We start from the raw sequence: 22652 nt of genomic DNA on the forward strand, positions 1-22652 counted from the left end.
ATTTTGGTATTAGCATCACACATTTCGGGTTAACTGATTCTCAATTTTGTTTTTTGAAACCTCAAGTTTACCCAATTTCTGGAAGATGATCTTTTTTTAAAATATATTTTTTATTATTAGATAGAGACAGAAATTGAGAGGGGTGGGGCAGATAGGGAGAGAGACTGAGAGACACCTTCAGCCCTGCTTTACTACTCATGAAACTTTCCCTCTGCAGGTGGGGAACAGGGGTTTTAGGGTCTTTGTGCACTGTAAAATATACATTTAACAAGTACTCCAGCTCCTGGCCCTGAATATGATCTTTTTATTAAGAAAAAAATGTATAGGATTTACAATATACAGTATATCTTAGAAAATACACATTTGGCAGAGGAGGTGGCTCAGCAGTAGAGCACAAGACTTGCAAGCCTGTGTCCCCATGTTCCACCCTGGGTACTGCATATGCCGAAGTGGTGCTATGATCTTTCTCAGTCTTTCTCTTTTCTGAAACAAATACATCTTTTCAAAATAATAAAATAGTAGCACATCAATCAATCAAAATTATAATATTTGAAGTGCCTATGGAAGATTCTCTGTAATAAGATGATGGGAAATATTGAGTATGACAAGTAGACTACAGGCTTTGGAACAGGTCTTAGGCTGTAATTTGGTGAAATAACATATAGCTACTCTCACTTTAATTTTGTATTATAATAGAGGGAGTCTGGTATATTTTTTTTCCATAAAAGAAAAAAAATTCTCTATTTGCAAAAGAGAACATTCAGCATTTTTCCCAGTGACATTTCATTGTGGATTGTTTTATTTTTAACATACTCAATAAACATTTGCATGCCTGTAAGGTATGTGGGGTCTGATAAACTAATTTATTTCACTTATTCATACCATATACATTTATGGGGTCTTTCTATTTGTTTTTTAGTTTTTTTTTTTTAAGTTTTTTTTAAATTTATTTATTTATTCCCTTTTGTTGCCCTTGTTGCTTTATTGTTGTAATAATTATTGTTGTCTGTCTTCATTGTTGGATAGGACAGAGAGAAATGGAGAGAGGAGGGGAAAGAAAGACACCTGCAGACCTGCTTCACCGCCTGCGAAGGGACTCCCCTGCAGGTGGGGAGACAGGGGCTTGAACCGGGATCCTTACGCCGGTCCTTGCGCTTTGCACCACATGCGCTTAAGCCACTGTGCCACCACCTGACCCCGTTTTTTAGTTTTTTTAAAAAAATTTTTAGTATTTACTTATTCCTTTCTGTTGCCCCCCTTTTTATTATTGTAGTTATTAATGTCGTTGTTGTTGGATAGGACAGAGAGAAATGGAGAGAGGAGGGGAAGACAGACAGAAGGAGAGAAAGAGACACCTGCAGACCTGCTTCACCGCCTGTGAAGTGACTCCCCTACAGGTGGGGAGCAGGGGGCTTGAACCAGGATCCTTCCACGGGTCCTTGCGCTTTGCGCCACGTGCGCTTAACCCGCTGCGCTACCGCCCGACCCCCTATTTTATCTTTTTTTAATGAGAGTGGGCAAAGCATTGCTCCATTGTTCATGGAATTTACTTGCTATAGTCTTTATTACATGCGGTGCCCAGGATTTAATAAAACACAAAACATTCCTTTCTGGAAACTTTTCCCTCCTGCAGCAGACTATATATATATTATAATTTAACTAATTAATTAGTGTAGTGAGAAAAATCAGAACACCCACTCAAATGCCTTGCAGGGGGTCTCATGCATGCAAGTCTTGTACTGTCCTGCAGTATGCAGACCTACTAAACTTTCTGAATGTAGTTTATCATTTAATTATAGCTTGAGGTAGCTCATTCACTCAATATTAACTAATAAATAGCACTGGTAAAATAAACAACTTCTTTTCAAAGCTGAATTCAGCTTTGAAATCTCTCAAGGGAAGTCAGGGATTACTTAAAAGGAAATCATTTAGAAATAATAAACATTACTCAAGCATAAAACAATCAAAAATAATATAAACTTATCTAGGCTAAAAAACAAATAGAAGCACTTAGTACCTGATTAAAACATTTCCCTGGACCGATGTGAAATTAAGTTATCTTACTAGTCTAAGAACTTTCCATTTGTGAGCAAGGCCATATTCATGGATCAACATTCAACTTTCTGGTGTCTAGTTATCTCACATTTAAAAGAAGAAAACAAGAGTAGAGAAACTGATGTAATAATTTGTCTTTTTAACCCAGTGTATACAAATATCGTCGTTTCAACATGTAGTCAAAATAAAATTGGAGTTCGCCTTTGACAACTAGTGTATGGTTTACACTCATGGCACACCTCAATTTATATTAGATACATTTCGACGCTCAACAGTTCGCATATGGTTACCTTACTGGACAGTAGTAATCATATGGGGCTTCAGTATTAATTGTTCCTTACATCTTGAGAATTTCCTTTATATTACATGTTGTACCTAGTGCACTTAGAGATCCGGAGATGATTTACTCTTTTGTCTGCCGTCACCCAAGAAGCCACAGCAGTGAGAAGGGAAGGGCAGGGGACGTCCATGCAACCGGATCCTGGCCTGGAGGAAGGCTCGAGCCGCTCTGAGACTAGCCAGGCGGAGAGACTGAGGAATACCGTATTGAGAACGGGATTGCGAAAACAAATTTGGGCATTTGTCTGCAATCCATGTCTTTTTTCTGGGGCGCCCTGGAACTCCCTGTCTCAGGAAAAGCAGACTCCGTCCGCGTCGGGTCCTTGCGCGCCATCGCGCCGAGGAAGTACTGCCCGGGACTGCAGTGCTGGAGTCCCGCAGTGCGTCCAGGGGGCACCTGGAACTGAAGGATGCAGTGGCGGTAGCGGAAGTCTGGAGCTCCCGGGAAGTCCAGCCAAGTTAAGCGGGAGTTGTCGCCCAGGGGTGCGCCTGCGACGGCGACGTACAGGAGCGCCGGCAACCCGGTGGGCGGGCAGCAAAGGCGCGCACCACCCCTCGGAGGGGCGGGCGGCAGGGCGGGGCGCGCCGGGGAGTCGAGGCGCTAGCTGCTGGTTTCGATTAGTACGCGGAGCTGTGGCGGTGAGCAGGGAGCTGTGTTACGCGGCTCGGAGACCAGAGGGGTGGCGGCGGCAGTGGGGGCGCGGGCTCGAAGGGTCCGACCGGCGGTTGTGAAAGTGTGCTGGGGCGAGCCAGGACGCGAGGCTACGCTCGGGGTCCACGGAGCCCGGCCACCGCAGCGCCTACAGCCGCGAACGCGCCTCGGGCAGCGCGCGGGCGGGAGCGCGCCATTCCTGCCCGCCCCTTCCGTCTCCACCCTCCTCCGCCTCTTCCTCTCCCCACTTTCTTCTCCCTTCTTGTGTCCCCGCGTCGGCGCCCACCCAGTCCTCCTCCCACTGGAGCGCTTTCCGTGGCGGCGGCCGGGCCAGGGGATGGCGCTACTGGACCTGGCCCTGGAGGGAATGGCCGTCTTCGGATTCATCCTCTTCTTGGTGCTATGGCTGATGCATTTCATGGCCATCATCTACACGTGAGTGACTGGCAGTCGGAGGAGTCGGTGGCCGGGATCTGGACCTCCGGGGATTGGGTGGTGGTAATATGTGCAGGAGGGAATGAAAAGGATTGGGCTTCGGAAGGGACTAGGCTCCGATAATGCGAAGAATGCTACGTTGTGGATTATTTCTCCCATCCGCTTGTCCCTTGGACCAGGTGATGCTGCCAGGGGTCCTTGGGAAGAAAGAGTGGCGAGAGAGGGGGGATGGGGAGAGTGGGAGGGAGTGTGTGTATTGAGCTGCACAGTCAGGAGAAAGGAGACTATGCTTTTACGTGTCGAGGCTGATGGTTGCTTGCTTCGTTACATGGTGTAGAGAATTCGTGTGATTTTTTTTTTCCATCGGAGCCACGATGTATAAATATATTGTTTATTCTCTGGACATGGACCACAGTTCTTAGATGGTGGGTGATTGGTGGTCATTTACATCTTTCTGGAAGCTACACACAGCTTCACGGAGCCCTCCTTGTGTGTTTTCTTTCTAGAAGAGCTCTGTGCCCTTAGATGTGAAGCACCTATCCACCTTAAAAAATGTCCACCAAACCTCTGAGACCTGGTGTTAAGTCATGTACATTTCGATGTTCTTTTCTTTTTGCGAATTCCCTCTTTCGTGTGTGTCTGTGTGTGTGTGTAATGTCCCCCTCTGCGCACACGTATTTACATTTAACAAGTAATTCTGGAGGTCTGCTTTATACTGGGGACACATGATGAGCAAGGTGCTTCCTATTTTAGATAGTGGTAAAGTCTATGATTAAAATAAAGCAGGATGATGAGATTAATCTGACAAGGATTAGTATGTGGCTGTTTATGAGTCTTTAAGTGTCTTTAAAATAAAATCAGCCTTTATAAAGAGTAAGACTTGTGTAGGGTGTGTTACTGGTATGAATTCACTGACTTTTTAATCCTGAAGGAAAACAAAACTACAATATTCTTTACCATCACCTAGAATAGACTGTATGTTAGTAAAGGAGAAGTTAGGACTTTAGGACTTTTAAGAAATTAGTCATGCTCCCCCCACCCTTTTTCTATAGAAAATGTGTGTTTTCCCTTTCAAAGCTGTTGCATTTTATTAGTATTTGGCATTTTCTGGTACTGGAGAAGTATGCTACTTTGTACAAGATGTATTATTGATAGTTCTTTGAATATTAAAAAAAAAGATGTCATTTGGGTATTGCTGATCTTGGTTTTTGGAGTTCATGAGCTCTAATTATTGAACACATTCTGGAGTTTATTTTAAATATGAGTTCTTAAAAGCATTCCAGTACTGGGACAGTCAGTTTCCTCTTTGCCCCCTTTAAAGCTGCCTCACTTTTGGCATTTGATTCTTTACTGTCCACCTATCACATCCCTTGGTAACTATTTCTCGGCTTGTCTATTCTGATAAACTTTCTGCAACTTTGAAAAAAAGGTCGTGTTACTATTATATTCATTTACAACAATACATACATACTGTGTAGGGAATTTTAGTAATATAGAGAGAAATAAAGAAATTTGAATACACTCACCAAAACACTATTACTTAGTCAGGCTTTTTTCATTGTCTTTCTATTATATTTGTGTATGTGAGAAAAAGGAGGGGGATGTAGAAAGGAAAATAGTAGGAAGAGGAAGAAGGAGAAAAAAGCCATATTATGATTATTGTTCTGCAACTAGCTTTAAAATTTCACATATTTAATAAATTCTTTCATACAAGTGTTCTAGGTGCTAGAGAAAAGATTGACATCAGATTTAACATGGAGGGAACTTCCATGTGAAAATATCATGACCATTTTCTTTTCACATCAGTAAGTGATGTAATCAGTAGTTCTCGTGTGTGTGTGTGTGTGTGTGTGTGTGTGTGTGTGTGTGTGTGTGTGTGTGGTGTGTGTGTGTGTGTGTGTGTGTGTGTGTGTGTGTGTGTGTGTGTACAAGCTGCTGGGGCCTCACATATGTGTGAATTCACTACTCCCTATTGACTTTTGCATTCCTTTTACTTCAGCCAGAGACAGAGATTGGGACAGACACTACAACACTGGGGGAGTACCCCGTCTGTGGCACTCCCATGTGGTGCTGACCTCAAACTTGGACTGCATATATGGCAAGGCAGGTGCCTCTGAGCTGCCCCTCAGCCCCATTCACCATCCTTTTACATATATACATGATGTTTCTTATTATGATGAGCTAGTATGTTTTCATATTTATTATGGATGGGCATTTAATTTGTTTCCAATTTGTCTAGATTGCAAACAACACTTATGAATTAATCTATATGCCTCTTTGAGAGATGATTTCCTTAGTTTTCATTTCTGAAACAGGTAGTATTAGGCCAGAAATGGTGTATATTTTAACTATGATACATATTACCCTTTTGAAGGTTGTATCTATTCATAGTCTGAGAACACTGAATGATCACCTCCATTTTCCTTTACTAAGTATCAGGCTTTCTTTTCTTTCTTTTTTAATTTTCATTTCTCTAATTAATAGTTCCATGTTACACTTTTCGTGTGTGTGTGTTACGTGTGGTAGTAAATTACATATTCATAATCCTTTGCTGCATTATACTGTTCTATTGATCTCTTTAATATGGAAGTGCTTTTTCTGATGTTGCAGTTTCTACCCCAATCTGTTTTCTATTTTTCATCTTTGTCCATGCAGTAGACATGAAATGTGCCTTCTCACTTGTTTTGGGTACTCTGTTTATGTTTACTGTCTGCTATAATTTTTATATCTTTATCCCACATTGTTATATAGTTAGTAGCTGCTATCTTTTAGTATTTTTTATTTTGTTTTATATTATATTTATTTATTTATTTTAATGAGTGAGAAAGAAATACAGAGAGAAGAGACCAGAGCACAACTCAGCTCTGGCTTTTGGTGGTACAGGGGATGGAACCTGAGACTTTGGATCCTCAGGTGAGAAAGTCTTTTTGTATAAACACTATACCAACTCCTCCACCCTTCTTTTAGTACTTTGAGTATATAGTTTTAAAACTGTTATCCTTTAATGTCCTCAGTATTTTTTTTGTTATGTGATGAAATTTAGGCCATTAGTTTTAGATTCACCTAATACTGATATGTAGTCACTTATCCCAAAACTGTATATTGAATGCTTACTTGGCAAGTTCATGGTTTTAAATTCTTATGTATTCTTGTGTATGTTTCAAGATCATCAATGCTATTTTACTATTCTATTACTTTTTTTTTTTCCCAGAGAACTGCTCAGCTCTGGCTTAAGGTGGTGTAGTGATGCTGGAGATTGAACCTGGGATGTAGTAGCCTCAGGCATTAAAGTATTTTTTTTTTATTTTCTAAAATATTTATTTATTCCCTTTTGTTGCCCTTGTTGTTTTATTGTTGTAGCTATTACTGTTGTTTTTGTTATTGATGTCGTTGTTGGATAGGACAGAGAGAAATGGAGAGAGGAGGGGAAGACAGAGAGGGGGAGAGAAAGATAGACACCTGCAGACCTGCTTCACTGCCTGTGAAGCGACTCCCCTGCAGGTGGGGAGCCAGGGCCTCAAACTGGGATCCTTACTCTGGTCCTTTAGCTTTGTTCCACCTGTGCTTACCCCGCTGCGCTACTGCCCGACTCCCTTAAAGTTTTTTGTTTTATATCACTGTTATACTGTCTCCTTAGCTCTAATTTGTTGCTTCTTATATATGTAATTTCTGTTTGGCTCTCAATATCAATGTATTCTACATCCACATATTCAAATAATATTCAAGTTAGACCTACCATATGTTTCTGTTTTATATGGACGCAATCTTTTTTCCTTGTAACTGTTTCTTAAGCAATACAGTGTAGCAATTATGTACATAGCATTTATAGTTTACTAAGCATCACCCTACTTATAATAATATAGCAATTTGGAGATGACTGAATATATGCTATGGAGAATGTACCTATGTATGTGCAAATTATATTATATGCTATTTATTAATAAGGAATTTGATCATCTGTATACTATGGTGTCCTCAGGGCTTCTGAGGGAAGTTATAATGATGTTTTATTTTATTTTTATTCTTTTTTAAGTTATCTATTAATGAGAAGGAATAAGAGAATGAGAGAAGAACTAAAGCTTCTATGTTGAACATGTAATGTCAGGGATCAAACTGGGGATCCCTACTTCCAAGTCCAAAGTGTTATCCATTGCAGTACCTCCTGAGCCACTTAATGAAGTTTTATTACTTGTATACTTTCCTTTCTTTCTTTCTTTCTTTCTTTCTTTCTTTCTTTCTTTCTTTCTTTTTCCTTCCCTTTTACCAGAGCACTGCTTAACTGGTTTATGGTGGTGCAAAGAATTGAGCCTTGGATCTTGTAGCCTCAGGCAGGCAGGAGTCTTTTTTTTTTCTCCTCCCTCAAGGGCTATTGCTGGGGCTCAGTGCCAGCTCTATGAATCTACTGCTTCTGGTGGCCACCCCCCTTTTTTTCTCCTATTTTATTTAATAGGACAGAGAAATTGAGAGGGGAAGCAGAGATAAAGAGTGAGAGAGACACCATCAGACCTCTTTCACTGCTTGTGAAGCATACCCCCTGCAGGAGGGGAGCTGGGGTTTGAACCTGGGTCCTTGAGCACAGTACTATGTGCACATAATTGGGCGCACCACCGCCTAGCCTCAGGAATGAGTCTTTTTGCATAACCATTATGCTATTTTCCCTGCTCCCCGTATTACATTATTTCTGGAGAGGAAAGCCCTCCTAATTCTTTTGCAAACTGTCTTTTTAACATGTTATTTTATTTTATTTTTTTAATCTTACATTTATTTATTTATGTATAAAAAGGAAACATTGACAAAACCATAGGGTAAGAGGGGTACAACTCCACACAGTTCCCACCACCAGAATTCCATATACCATCCCCTCCCATGATAGCTTTCTTATTCTTTAGCCCTCTGGGAGTATGGACCCAAGGTCATTGTGGATTGCAGAAGGTGGAAGGTCTGGCTTCTGTAATTGCTTCCTCGCTGAACATGGATGTTGACAGGTCGATCCGTATTCCCAGCCTGTCTCTTTCCCTAGTGGAGAAGGGCTCTGGGGAAGCAGAGCTCCAGGACACATTGGTCAGGGTGTCTGTCTAGGGAAGTCTGGTTGGCATCATGATTGGCTCTGGAACCTGGTGGCTGAAAAGAGAGTTAACATATAAAGCCAAAAAAGTTGTTGACTAATCATGAACCTAAAGGCTGGAATAGTGTAGATGAAGAGTTGGGGGGTCCTCCATTTTGTAGATAGCTAGTAGGCATATTTTAGTTATATTCCACAGGGCCTGTGGCTATACTACTTTTTTTTTTTCCCCTGAGCCTGAAATCTGATATGCAAATAGGTCCAAGTTATTGTCTGGAGAGATGATGTCTGGGATGATGATGGTTGGGAAAAGGACCAGAGAGCTGTATCAGGGAAGAGAGTAGTTCCCAAATATGGGAAATGGGTATAAATATTGTTGACTGTAAACCCCATTGATTTTGATTATGGGCACTGGGCCCCATAATCAGCTTAGGAGCCTATGTAACCTCTGCATCCCAGTTCTGAGCTCACATTCTGTAGTCATGAGTAGGAACGTTTCAAGCTGCCCAATATCAGGACCCATCTTCCTCAGGTGTAGAATAGAATATGTTGTCCATCCTCCCTTCGGGGGATGGAACATTCTCTACCGTTGTTGATCCAAGTTGAGGGCAAGGTCCTATGGGGGCCCACAAAGGGGTTTATTGTGTTGTTCCTGATACAGATGACCAGTAACAATGGAGATGGATTTATTTGAGGTCTAGGCCCATCATGTCTGGTTGGGAATCTCAGGACTCCCCGACTAGGGCACCAGCTGATAGGTAGCAGCATCTGTGGGATTTCTACCTCTATGGTATTCAGATGACATTAAGATCAGAGGATTTACAACATTCAGACGAAAGGATCTGTAACTCAAGGTACCTATTACCAAGGATTTTTACTTCACCCAAATAATTATTAATTACAACCTTATCTTTTCTCCTTTTTCTTTTCTTTTATTTCCAAGTGCTAGCATGATTTGATAGAGTATGAGCTGTGATGAAGTCACATGAAAGTCTGGAACCAGTTCTTTTTCTTTTTCATCTTCCTTCTTATTTATTTATTTATTTACTTATTTATGTCTCTAGGGTTGTCTCTGGGATTCGGTGCCTGCATGACAAATCTACCACTCCTAGTGACCATTCTCCGTTTCTCTTTCTCTGCCTCTGTCTCTTTCTTTCTTTTTGATAGAGATCAGAATTGAGAAGGAAGGGAGAAGGAAAGAAAGAGAGATAACTGTAGCATCACTTTACGACTCAACGCTTCCCCTTGCACGTGGGTACCTGGGAACCTGGGTGTGTGTCTTACCAAGTGTGCTACCGCCCAGCTCATCCTGTCTCTTTCCTGTATACTCCCCTTCCTTAGATTATCAGTGCTCCTCTATACGTAATGCCTTTACATTTAGTGCTGACTTTGCTTTTTCTGTTGACTTGAGGTGCCATGCTAATGAAAATACTGTTTGTAGCCATAAATATTAATGGCACTCTACTAAGGCAAAGGTCTTTCCACAAAAGATCTTTTTCAAGTTAATTCTGCTTTATTTACTGCTGGTACAACATCTTTTATACCTGTTGCATAGTATTTGGATGGAATTTAACACTCATTCTATGAGCTTAATCAATAAACTACCTGTGAGACGATTAATTGTATTTAACTGTGATTTTCAGCACTCAAATATTACTTTCAGGTATTAGGATTTTTGCTGTAAATGTGTTAATAATTCCAAACCTTAGTGGAATGTAATAAAAAGCTTCTTTTCTATGTTTAGTCTAGAACTTTGTTCATATATTGTTCAGTTGGTTTTAAGTTCAGTTGTTTGATCAGTTCAGATGGTTTCCAGACCTTTTTTGGGTGAATGAATGAGACAATTTACCCCCTTTATCTTGAACCTGGGAAGATACAAAATTGGACAATAGCGTGGTAGATTTGAAAAGCAAAATGAAAATTATGATTATATAAATGTCCAGTATGGGTTCTGTTAACTAGCCCTCCTTTTTCATCATTAATTCAGTACACTGTGTTCCTTCTCTCGATATTTTGAAACTATGTCTATTCTTTGGTATCTCTACCTTCAACTTTGCTTCCTTTCTATTTCCTTCAATTTTTTTTTTCTTATTGCAGTCTTACCCTTTTTGAGCACTGATCCTACTTAAAGTCTATTACTTTCTCTTTTGCCTTCAGGTTAAAATTTACCTCCTTAAGAGAGGATATGCAAAGAATACAAATAGGCCTTCCTACTTCTGACCTTGTTCTTAAATGCCTGAGTTCTGATCAGTTACAGCATGTCACAGACTTGTTTGTAGTCTTTGCTTTGGGTGTGGCAATTTATTGGTCTGTAAAGTTGAATAAAGTATCTTCTGGAATCCCTTAAACTTCCATGCCAGAAGAGGTAGCACTACTTGGATTACACATTAACCAGTAGTTTATTTTCTTCTTCAAGGAGCTGAGCTCTCCTTGTATTGTACATATTCAGTAACATTGAATTACTGGCATTTTATTGAATGGGTTAGTTATACTTTCTGTATAACTATCTTTTTCTTTCTTTTCTTGCTTCCTCTTCCATTTTTGTTTAATTAGTGCCTACTTATTTATTATTGGGATAGAGCTACCCATGTTATGTATTTTCACCCTTTAACCCTTTAAAGCTCCTTCCTTTAACCCACGTAGATTATAAATGTGTGTTTACTTGTTTCACCAATTAAATTGTAAGCTTCTGAGAGTAAGGAAGGTGTCTTATTTACTCTTATGTTTCTGGTGTGTACTAGGTACTCTTATTGTTAAATGATGTTTGGATTTTTTTTTCTCCTAGTACTAATGGTGCAGTTTTGCTTGTTGACTAATTCAGTGTCATTTAGCCATTGTAACTTTGAGGCAGATGGCTAGAATTTGGGATACTTCCAGTGGCCATATAGACTTCAAGGAGATGAATTAAATCAGATGGAATCAGTGCCTCACTATTTCTAACTAGACATTTCAAGGTAAAATATATTAATAACTTGCTTCTCTACAAAGTCCTTTTTAAATCTTAGCCCTTCTTCCAAGGTTTTCAAAGGGAAAATTACCTTACCTTCAGCAATCTTTATACTTCGATCTGTCCTGAGAATTCAGAGCCCAGGCTATCTTGAGTTCGTGGACATGCAAATCATAACTAGTACACACCATGTTTCCTTTAGCCACAGAATTTTACTTTATACACACATATATCAAAAACTTAAGAATTACCTTCACCTTTAAAAGGGATAGCTTTAGGACTTTGTGTAGAAAATCATAGAGAAAAACCCCTTTAGTTTCCTTTTGATGTGAAAAGAATGGGTTTTGAGTTTATGGTATAGTAAGGCCTTGTGATTTTTGAGCACTATCTGCTGGGGCCATATAGCCTATCTTACATAGTTGCTATTAGCAAAATGCTATGTTGTATCCATTTCCACACACTAACACTAGTTCTCTTGTTAACAAAGTATTAATAGTGGATTATTGTTTTGGGGGGGGCTGATTAGAAGGGTTGAAATTAATAAAGAGCTCTTAAATTTTTTTCTGTGGTGACAGAATCTTTTGTATCCTATAGTATGTAATTCGATAGTCCTGGTGGTAATAGTTTATGTTTTCCTATAAGTTAACTCATTCTGGTTGTTTTATATTCCCCAGGGAGTCTTGTATCTGCAGTAAGGTTGCCCTTGGGAGGTATGCTTTGTGTAGCTATTCTTTGTATACATCAGAATAGGTGTAGTGCCATTTTGAAACAATGAGTGCTAAATGGAAGTGGTACATGGTGATCATAAACACAGTAACAGTCTTCCAGAGCATGGTCAAGTAACAACAAAACCTATAATCATTGGTAATTACTGACAGGGACTACATGACATCAAGAACTGCTGCAGAGACCAAGTAGTAGTGCACCTGGTTGATCACAGACATTTCCATACTCAAAGACCTGGGTTTCATTCCCCACTCCCCACTTGCAAGGGGTACACTTCAGGAGAGGAAGCAGTTCTGGAGGCTTGTCTTTCCCTATCTCCCCTTCTCAAGTTCTGTCTGTCCTATCGAATAAAATAGGGAAAGAAAAGAAAGAAAATGGCTTCCAGGAGTAGTGGTTTCATAGTGCTGGCAACAAGCCTCAGCCATAACCATGGTGGCAATAGAAATAAAGAACTGCTCCTGAAGCAACTGTTATATGAAGTTTTAACAAACTTGGTGGCATGAAGCAGAGGTGAAAAATTCCTACGAATCAGATAAATTGACTAGCACAGCAGAACACAGCTCAATCTGGAAACAAGTGAACGTTGCCCCAAAGCATACACATTCACCCTAAGAGATAGATGCCTCACTCTGAGGAGGTATAGGATGGTATTAAGTTTGCTGATGAAGCTGCTTCCAATCGACCAAGGAGGAAAGAGTCCACCCTTTATTGTCTGCATTGTCTCCAACAGGTTTTCTTTTATGTAGAACATGTGTCCTGCTAAAAATAAACACATAACTGAAAAAGAGCCATGTAAAAATGGCATAAACCATTAAATAAACTGGAGAGAGAGAAGAAAGGGGGGTGTGCAAATCAAAAGGATAAAATTCCTAAGATGATGAAAAAGACATGTTGTAAATTACATCCGATTAAAATTACTTGTCAGGAATCAGGCGGTACCACAGCGGGTTAAGCGCACATGGCGCAAAGCGCAAGGACTGGTGTAAGGATCCCTGTTTGAGCCCCCGGCTCCCCACCTTCAGGGGAGTTGTCTTTCTCTCCCCCTCTGTCTTCCCTTCCTCTCTCCATTTCTCTCTGTCCTAACAATGACGACATCAATAACAACAATAATAACTACAACAATAGCGTGCCCTCCTCAGCCATCTCCCTTTTTAAAAAATTTTTTTTATTAACTTTATTTTTTAGAGAGATGCAGAGAGAGAGACACACACAGAGAGAGATAAACACCAGAGCACTACTCAGCTCTGGCTTATGGTGGTGCGGGGGGATTGAACCTGGGATTTAGGAGCCTCAGGCATGAGAGTCTGCATAACCATTATACTATCTCCCCCGCCCCATCTCTCATTTTTTATACCTGATGCAGAACTGTCTCTTCCATCCCTGAGCTGGGCTTCAGATCTTACAATCTCCCCGTTGCCTAAATAAGGAAAGGAAGAAGAGAGTCTGAGGGTCTCTGCTGGAGGATTAGCAAGCACTGCAAGGAGCTGACCTAAAAATATAAAACTACTGGCCACAGGTGGTCATAGATAACAATTTATAAAAAGAGTTTTTGTACTAAACAGTTGTTCTGTTTATGTTCTTTTGAAGAGAAGACCTAATCATCTCTCACAGACAGTAGCAGTTTGAGAGAGAGAGAGATACTGGAGGTAAAAATCAGGACAAAACAAGGCTATCTCACACGCTCAAGACTTGAAAACCCTTGTGAAGAGAGGTATTAGGATTCAGTAAAAGAGCTATCAAATCCAGCAGAATCCCTGAGTGTTCCTCCCTGTCTCTTGGAGTTCTTTGAAGTGCTCCCTGAATAGATGTCCTTCTAACTCGCAGTGGAAAGAACCCTGAAGGCCTGTCTTTTGCTTGTGATTCATCATCCTTCACAAACTTTTGGATTTAAATTACTCTGAGAAAGCACTCCAGATGCTTTCTGTCTGCTACTAGGAAGGATAGCCCTGAAACAATGTTGTGTACACTCTCCACTCCTGTGTCTTTGAAAGGGACAGACCTTAATCACATGAACGTGTGTGTGTATATTCAATCTCAGAGGGCAACTCTAACTCTGATTTAAAATTTAATTTAGAGGGGCCACCTGTTGAGTGCACACATTATCATGCCCAAGGACCAGATTCAAGCCCTTGCTCCCCCAGGGAGGGAGCTTTGTGAGTGGTGAAGCAGATCTATAGGTGTCTGTCTTTCTATCTCCCTCCTCTCTCAATTTTTCTCTGTCCTATCAAATAAAATAGAAAAGGAAACAGACAGAAAGGAAGGAAGGAAGGAAAGAAGGAAGGAAGGAGACAAAAGGAAATAATGGCCACTGAGAGTGGTGGACTTGTAGTGCTGGCACTGAGCTCCAACAATAACACTAGTAGCAATAATTTTTTTTATTATTTAGAAATAATTTCTTGAGTCAGTGCTTTCACGTCCTTTGGATATATGTCTTTGGGTGATTTATTCATTTCTGTTTGAGTACTCACAAGCATTCCCACTAACAGTTTTCTTTTTCTCTGCATCCTCACCAATACTTGTCATCTCATGTTTTGTTGATGTAGGCCACTTTCACAGGTGACTTTAATTTAATTGCATTTCCCTAATAAGTGAAAATGGGCTCCATATATATGGAGAGAAAGAGAGAGGGAGGGTGCCTATGCGTGTGTGCGTGTGTAAAGGACCACAGCACCAATGCCTGCATGGAGCTACGTTATACACATGGCAAAGCAGCACACTAATCAATTGATCTATTTTGCCAGTCCCTTGTGAATCTTTAGAGTACTGTCTGCTAGATCTATTTATTTATTTCCTTTTTGTTGCCCTTGTTGTTTCTGTTGTAGTTATTGTTGTTGATGTCATTGTTGGATAGGACAGAGAGAAATGGAGAGAGGAGGGTAAGACAGAAGGGGAGAGAAAGATAGACATGCAGACCTGCCTGTGAAGCGACTCCCCTGCAGGTGGGGAGCCTTGGCTCTAACCGGCATCCTTATGCAGGTCCTTGCGCTTTGCTCCACGTGCGCTTAACCCGCTGCGCTACCGCCCGACTCCCCGCTCAGATCTTTTACTTACTGTTTTTTTAAAACTGGGTTGTTTGTTGTTTTTGAACTGTATAGTTCCTTTATAAATTTTTGATAACAGGGAGTCGGGTGGTAGCGCAGCGGGTTAAGCGCACGTGGCGCAAAGTGCAAAGACCTGCATAAGGATCCCGGCATGAGCCCCTGAAGTAGGTCTGCAGGTGTCTGTCTTTCTCTCCCCTCTCTGTCTTACCCACCTCACTCCATTTCTCTCTGTCCTATCCAACAACGACGACATCAACAACAACAATAACTACAACAACAATAAAAAGACAGCAAGGGCAACAAAAGGGAAAATAAATAAAAGTTTTTAAAAATCTTAAAAAAAATTTTTTGATAACAAATCTCTTGTCAGATGTGTGACATGGAGGTTGTTGGGTAGGGGTGTCAGGCACAGAACTCTGGTAAAAAGTTTGGTGTCATATCATGTGTGGGCATGACATTTTACACCTATAATCTTACAATTTTGTCAAACACTGTTTAATCATTAATAAAAAATGAGGGGGGGCAGAGTATAGGAAAATAGAATTATTTGGTAAAATGACACATTGACATTTTTACTGTATTTTCTAGCTTCCCAAAATTGCTCCTCTGCTCTTCAGGATCATTTTATGTTTTTAAGATGAAGCAAATCAAGGACTTGGAGTGTATTAATAGTTAAGTAGTCAAGCACATTTCTCACATGTTTAAGGCCCTGGGTTTGATCCTATTTCAAGAGAACCCAAATATTGTTAAAATACCAGATATTGGCCTTGTGCCTGTCACTGATCAGAGCTTTTCAGCTTTCCCCCAGCACCTGGTGGGGGTTGAGAAGGCTATTTGTAGTTTCTGCTTTGCAAACTGCTAGGGTGTGACAGTTTAATGTTGAACAGAATAAAGTGTCCTTTGGAATTCCTCTAATCACCATACTAGAAGACCTGGTATTGCTTGGAATAGAGAGTAGTTACTTTGTATGGTGTGTCTGTTGTAATGTGGAAATTATCTTATCTTTTCCTCTTGGCTCATAGAGTGACCAACAAGGGTTATTAATAGGGCTCAGTGCCCGCACTATGAATCCACTGTTCCTGGAGGCTACTTTCCCTTTTGTTGCCTTTGTTGTTTATTGTTGTTGTTATTATCATTGTTGTTGTTGCTATTGTTGGATAGGACAGAGAGAAATCGAGAGAAAAGGAGAAGACAGAGGGGGAGAGAAAGACTCCTGAAAACCTGCTTCACAGCTTGTGAAATGACCCCCCTGCAGGTGGGGAGCTGGAGTCTCAAACTGGAATCCTTATGCCAGTCCTTGCGCTTTGCGCCACGTGCGCTTAACCCACTGCACTACCTGGCCCCCAACAACCCCCTTTTAACCAAGTGAATGGAGATTCTTGAGTCAGACTGAGGATGCAGCATTAAGAAAAATCAGGACTATGTAGCACCTCTGCCTGAGAATCCATCTAAAACTAGGGGCAGATAACAGTAAATGGATAATAATTTGTGATATTTGATGTTCATTGCTCCCATCATTGCATTACTTTTAGATTTTTTATTTTGATAATATGTATTTATTTTGGATAGAGACAGAGAAATTGAGAGGGAAAGAGGCTAGAGAGAGACAGAAAAATACCTGTAGCACCACTTCACTGATTGTGAAGCTTCCCCACTGCAGGTGGAGACCATGGACTTGAACCAAGGTCCTTGTGCATTACAGTGTGCACTCAACTAAGTGTGCCACCTCCCAGCTCCCATAATTGCATTCTTTTCTTTTCTTTTCTTTTCTTTTCTTTTCTTTTCTTTTCTTTTCTTTTCTTTTCTTTTTTGCCTCCAGGGTTATTGCTGGGGCTCAGTAACCACACTACAAATCCACTGCTCCTGGAGGCCATTTTTTCCCATTTTGTTGCCCTTGTTGTCATTATTATTATTGTTGTCATTGCTGTTCTTGTTGTTATATAGGACAGAGAAATCAAGAGAGGGGGAGAGAAAGAGACACCTGCGGACCTGCTTCACCGCCTGTGAAGTGACCTCTCCCCCCCCCCCCCAAGTAGGGAGCCGGGGCCTCGAACTGGGATCCTTACGCCGGTCCTTGCACTTTGAGTCATGTGTGCTTAACCCGCCGCGCTGCCGCCCGACTCCCTAAAAATTATATTCTAGGCTAGAACTTAAATCAAAGCGTGAAAATAATGAAATTGGGGTGGGGCGGCAGTTTAAGCGCGCATGGCACAAAGCGCAAGAACCGGCATAAGAATCCTGGTTCGGGGAGTCCGGCGGTAGCGCAGCGGGTTAAGCACAGGTGGTGCAAAGCACAAGGACCAGCGTAAAGATCCCAGTTCGAGCCCCCGGCTCCCCACCTGCAAGGGAGTCGCTTCACAGGCAGTGAAGCAGGTCTGCAGGTGTCTTATCTCTCCCCCTCTCTATCTTCCCCTCCTCTTTCCATTTCTCTCTGTCCTATCCAACAACAACATAAAAAAAATAACTACAACAATAAAAACAACAAGGACAACAAAAGGGAATAAATAAATAAAATAAAAAATTAAAAAAAAAAAAGAATCCTGGTTTGAGCCCCTGGCTCCCCACCTGCAGGGGAGTCGCTCCCCTTCTCTGTCTTCCCCTCCCGTCTCCATTTCTCTCTGTCCTATCCAGCAACGACGACATCAATAATAGCTACAACGATATAAATAATTTTTAGTTTAAGTGTTGAATATAACATAAACATTTTACTGGTGTATTTTATGCCATATTTTTTTAAATTTTTATTTAAGAAAGGAGACATTAACAAAATCATAGGATAGGGGGTTACAACTCCACACAATTCCCGCCACCCAATCTCCATATCCCATCCCCTCCCCAATAGCTTTCCCATTCTCTATCCCTCTGGGAGCATGGGCCCAGGGTCATTGTGGGTTGCAGAAGGTGGAAGGTCTGGCTTCTGTAATTGCTTCCCCGCTGAACATGGGCATTGACTGGTCAATGGGCATTGATCCATACTCCCAGTCTGCCTCTCTCTTTATGTAGTAGGGTGAGTCTTTGGGGAAGCTGAGCTCCAGGACGTATTGGTGGGGTCTTCAGTCCAGGGAAGCCTGGCCGGATTTATGCCATAGCTTTTTTTTTTGCCTCCAGGGTTATCACTGGGGCTCAGTGCCTGCGCTACAAATCCACTGCTCCTGGAGGCCATTTTTCCCATTTTGTTGTCCTTGTTATTGCTGCTGTTGTTCTTGGCTAGGACAGAGAGAAATCAAGAGGAGGAGGGAAGACAGAGAGGGATAAATACCTGTAGACATACTTCACAGCCTGTGAAGCCATCCCCACCCCCCCACAGGTGGGGAGCCAGGGATTCTAAACCGGATCCATAACACTTAACCCTCTGCACCACCTGCCATCCCTTCTAGTCTTTCTTAACCCAAACATTGTAATGATCTAGTATTTAAAAACAAACAACTTACATGATTTTTTTCTATTTTGGGGGGATTAGTGAATGGTTTACAGTTAACAGTAATGAATTTTTAAATGTATACATTTCTAGTCTTTTCATTTTGGCATATCAAACTCATCAGTGTGATATCTCTAAACCTCGCCAGGAGAGAGGCTACTTTGGGTGGAAAATAGTATTTTAAATTATCAATATTATCATGGAATGTTTACCTTCTAGCTTTATCCCTTCTATTTTTCACAACTACTTTATGACAAAAAAAAAATACTGTTACTTACACATTACACATATAAACAAAGAAATCCCTGAGATAAAGTGGCAACTTGCCCAAGGGTACAGAGCTAGTTAGCTGTGCACTTGGTATAAAAATCAACCCAGGAGGGGAGTCGGGCAGTGGCGCAGTGGGTTAAGCGCACGTGGCGCAAAGCGCAGGGACCGGCGTAAGGATCCCGGTTCGAGCCACCGGCTCCTCACCTGCAGGGGAGTCGCTTCACGGGCGGTGAAGCAGGTCTGCAGGTGTCTATCTTTCTCTCTCTGTCTTCCCCTCCTCTCTCCATTTTTCTCTATCCTATCCAACAACAAAGCAACGTGAACATGGCAATAATAACCGCAACGAGGCTGCAACAACTAGGGCAACAAAAAGGGGGAAAAATGGCCTCCAGGAGCGGTGGATTCATGGTGCAGGAACCGAGCCCAGCAATAACCCTGGAGGGAAAAAAAAAAAAATTCAACCCAGGTCCTTAAACCTAGATGCCTTAGATTACTAGTGATAACCTAAAAATAACCTCAGACACAATCCACTGACATAAGGTATCTGAATGAGAATGTCTCCAGTTGCTATGAATCTTAAGTTTGTGATTTATGAGACAGTTGTCATATGAATATAGTTTTTTGTCTCTCCATGGTAGGTGCCTGTGCACCACACACACCACCAACTGAAATCTTCCATCATCATGCATTGGGTTCTCCCCCACCCCCACTTGCCCCACTTTCCCCACTTTAGAGTCCTTGACTCTGCTATAATAGACTACAGTTAGTCTAAGTTTCACTCTGTATTTTCACTCGGTATTGATTAGGTACAGCAAAATAGGCATTATATAAACAGGGATATATGCTAGGCCAGGTTCATGAGTCCATAAGTTAGTTACCAGAGTTCAGCTACATGTGTTTAGTCTCCTTGAAAGGTTGCATGGCGGAGTTCATGGGGAAGAAATGTACACAGGAAGAGAAAGCTGCAGCTGAGTTTGCAGGAACAGCAATCAGGAGCAGTGCCTAGTAGGAGCAGAACAAACACCTCATCACAGACCCCTGCAAGCGTCAACCCGGCTTTGACCTAGCACGTTATGATTGGGCCCTCCTCAATCGCTATGAACAGGCCATGGCCGGTGCGCAGCTATGTTCCATCGCTGGGGAGCCAGAGACGACCCGAACTGCCCCTGTGGCTACAGACAGACTATGACCCACATAGTCAATGACTGCCACCTCTCCAGATTCAAAGGAGGTCTTGAAACTTTACATCAGGCTCAACCTGATGCTGTTGACTGGCTACGGAAGAAGGGCAAACGCTAGAAGAAGAAGCAATAAGAGAAGATTTTGTAATTTCTTACAGTCAAGAAGTATTCCATTGTGTATATACCACAGCTTTCTTTTTTTTTTTTTTAATATTTATTTTATTTATTTATTCCCTTTTGTTGCCCTTGTTGTCTTATTGTTGTAGTTATTATTATTGTCGTTGTTGGATAGGACAGAGAGAAATGGAGAGAGGAGGGGAAGACAGAGAGGAGGAGAGAAAGACACCTACAGACCTGCTTCACCGCCTGTGAAGCGACTCCTCTGCAGGTGGGGAGCCGGGTTCGAACCAGGATCCTTATGCCGGTCCTTGTGCTTAACCCGCTGCGCTACAGCCCGACTCCCCACCACAGCTTTCTTAAAAACTCATCAGTCTTTATTGTCTTGATTTATATTTCTCTGATAATCAATGACTTTGAGCATTTGACCATCTGGATTGTTTGTGTGTTTATTATTTTTACCAGAGCACTGCTCAGCTCTGCTTTATTGTGGTGCTGGGGATTGAACCTGGGACATTTGGTAGCCTGGGGCATGAAAGTTATCTGTGTAACCACTGTGTATTTCCCCAGCCTTTATTTATCTTCTTTAGTTAAGATTCTGTTCATAGGAGGTCAAGTGGTAGCACAGTGGGTTCAGTGCACGTGGCACCAAGCACAAGGACCAGAGTAAGGATCCCGGTTTGAGCCCCAGCTCCCCACCTGCAGGGGAGTCGCTTCACAGGCGTCGAAGCAGGTCTGCAGGTGTCTCTCTTTCTTTCCCCCTCTCTGTCTTCCCCTCTTCTCTCTCTATTTCTCGCTGTCCTATCCAACAACAATGACATCAGTAACAATGATAATAACCACAAAATGGTAAAAACAACCAGAGAACAAAAGGAAAAAATGGCCTCCAGGAGCAGTGGATTCATGGTGCAGGCACCGAGCCCTGGCAATAATCCTGGAGGCAAAAAGAGAGAGAGAAGAGAGAGAGAGATTTTGTTCATGTCTTCTCCCCATTTTCAGTGGGGTTGGTTTTTGTTTGTCTTGTTCTTGCAGAGTATTGTGAACTATGTTTTATTAGCCCTTTATCTGATCTTCAGTGTTGTAAAGATCTCTCATTCAGTAGGGTGACTTTTTATTTTGGTAATGATTCCTTTTCTGACACAGAAGCTTTTTAGTTTGATGTAATCCCATTGGTTTCCTTTTCCATTTGTTTTCATTACTGCTAGGCTCAAGACTCTGAAAATATTTTTGAAGTAAACACTGTGGAACATCCTGCTAATGTTTTATCTAGTTTTTGCTTTCTGGTCTGACATCCAAATCTTTAATCTGTTTGGAGTTGACGTTTCTGCAAGGTGATATGTAGTGTTCCTGCTTCATTCCTTAGCATGTTCAGTTTCTTAGAGGTCTATGATTCTTTTTCTTATTTTTATTTTTTATTTATAAAAAGGAAACATTGACAAAACCATAGGACAAGAGGGCTACAACTCCACACAATTCCCACCATCAGAACTCTGTATCCAATCCCCTCCCCTGATAGCTTTCCTATTCTTTATCCCTCTGGGAATATGGACCCAGCATCATTATGCTGTGCAGGTCTGGCTTCTGTAATTGCTTCCCTCTGAGCATAGGCATTGGCAGGTCAATCCATAGATTTTTTTTTTTAATTTCTTTATTGGGGGATTAATGTTTTACATTCAACAGTAAATACAATAGTTTGTACATGCATAACATTCCCAGTTTTCTACATAACAATACAACCCCCACTAGGTCCTCTGTCGTCCTTTTTGGACCTGTATTCTACCCCCCACCCCACCCAACCCAGAGTCTTTTACTTTGGTGCATACAGTAATTCCAGTTCAGGTTCTACTTGTGTTTTCTCTTCTGATCTTGTTTTTTAACTTCTGCCTGAGTGGATCATCCTATATTCATTCTTCTGTTCCTGACTCATTTCACTTAACGTGATTTTTTTCAAGGTCCATCCAAGATCGGCTGAGAACTGTGAAGTCACCATTTTTAATAGCTGAGTAGTATTCCATTGTGTATATATACCACAACTTGCTCAGCCATTCATCTGTTGTTGAACACCTGGATTGCTTTCAAGTTTTGGCTATTACAAATTGTGTTGCTAAAAGCATAGGTATACACAGATCTTCTTGGATGGTGTGTTAAGTCCCTTAGGATATATCCCGAGGAGAGGAATTGCAGGGTCATAGGGTAAGTCCATTTCTAGCCTTCTGAGAGTTCTCCAGACTGTTCTCCACAGAGGTTGGACCAATTTACATTCCCACCAGTAGTGCAGGAAGGTTCCTTTGACCCCACAAAGAGGTCTGTGATTCTTAATAGCATTTTGAAGTTATAAAGAGGCCTTTTTAAAAACACTACTGCCTGGATCTCTACCCTAGAGATTGTGATTTAATCTGAGCAGGAATA

General features: G+C 41.4%; 1 protein-coding gene and 1 long non-coding RNA gene across 2 annotated transcripts in view; one reads left to right on the forward strand and one right to left on the reverse strand.

Moving 5' to 3' along the window:
- Nucleotides 1-2855: 2855 nt before the first annotated feature.
- The window catches only part of UGCG (UDP-glucose ceramide glucosyltransferase), a 42980-nt gene continuing 23183 nt past the window's right edge, over nt 2856-22652 (forward strand). Inside the window, exon 1 of the mRNA XM_007529509.3 lies at nt 2856-3481. Coding sequence (XP_007529571.1) covers nt 3384-3481 — 98 coding nt within the window. The 5' untranslated portion in view covers nt 2856-3383. The remainder of the gene's footprint in view (nt 3482-22652) is intronic.
- Nucleotides 12326-14292, reverse strand: LOC132540906 (uncharacterized). Its single transcript, XR_009552078.1, has 2 exons — nt 13571-14292; nt 12326-12975 (listed from the first exon to the last, which is right to left on the reverse strand). It is a non-coding gene; the product is annotated as an uncharacterized LOC132540906 (long non-coding RNA).

Source organism: Erinaceus europaeus, chromosome 10, assembly GCF_950295315.1.
Source record: "Erinaceus europaeus chromosome 10, mEriEur2.1, whole genome shotgun sequence".
Lineage (NCBI taxonomy): Eukaryota > Metazoa > Chordata > Mammalia > Eulipotyphla > Erinaceidae > Erinaceus > Erinaceus europaeus.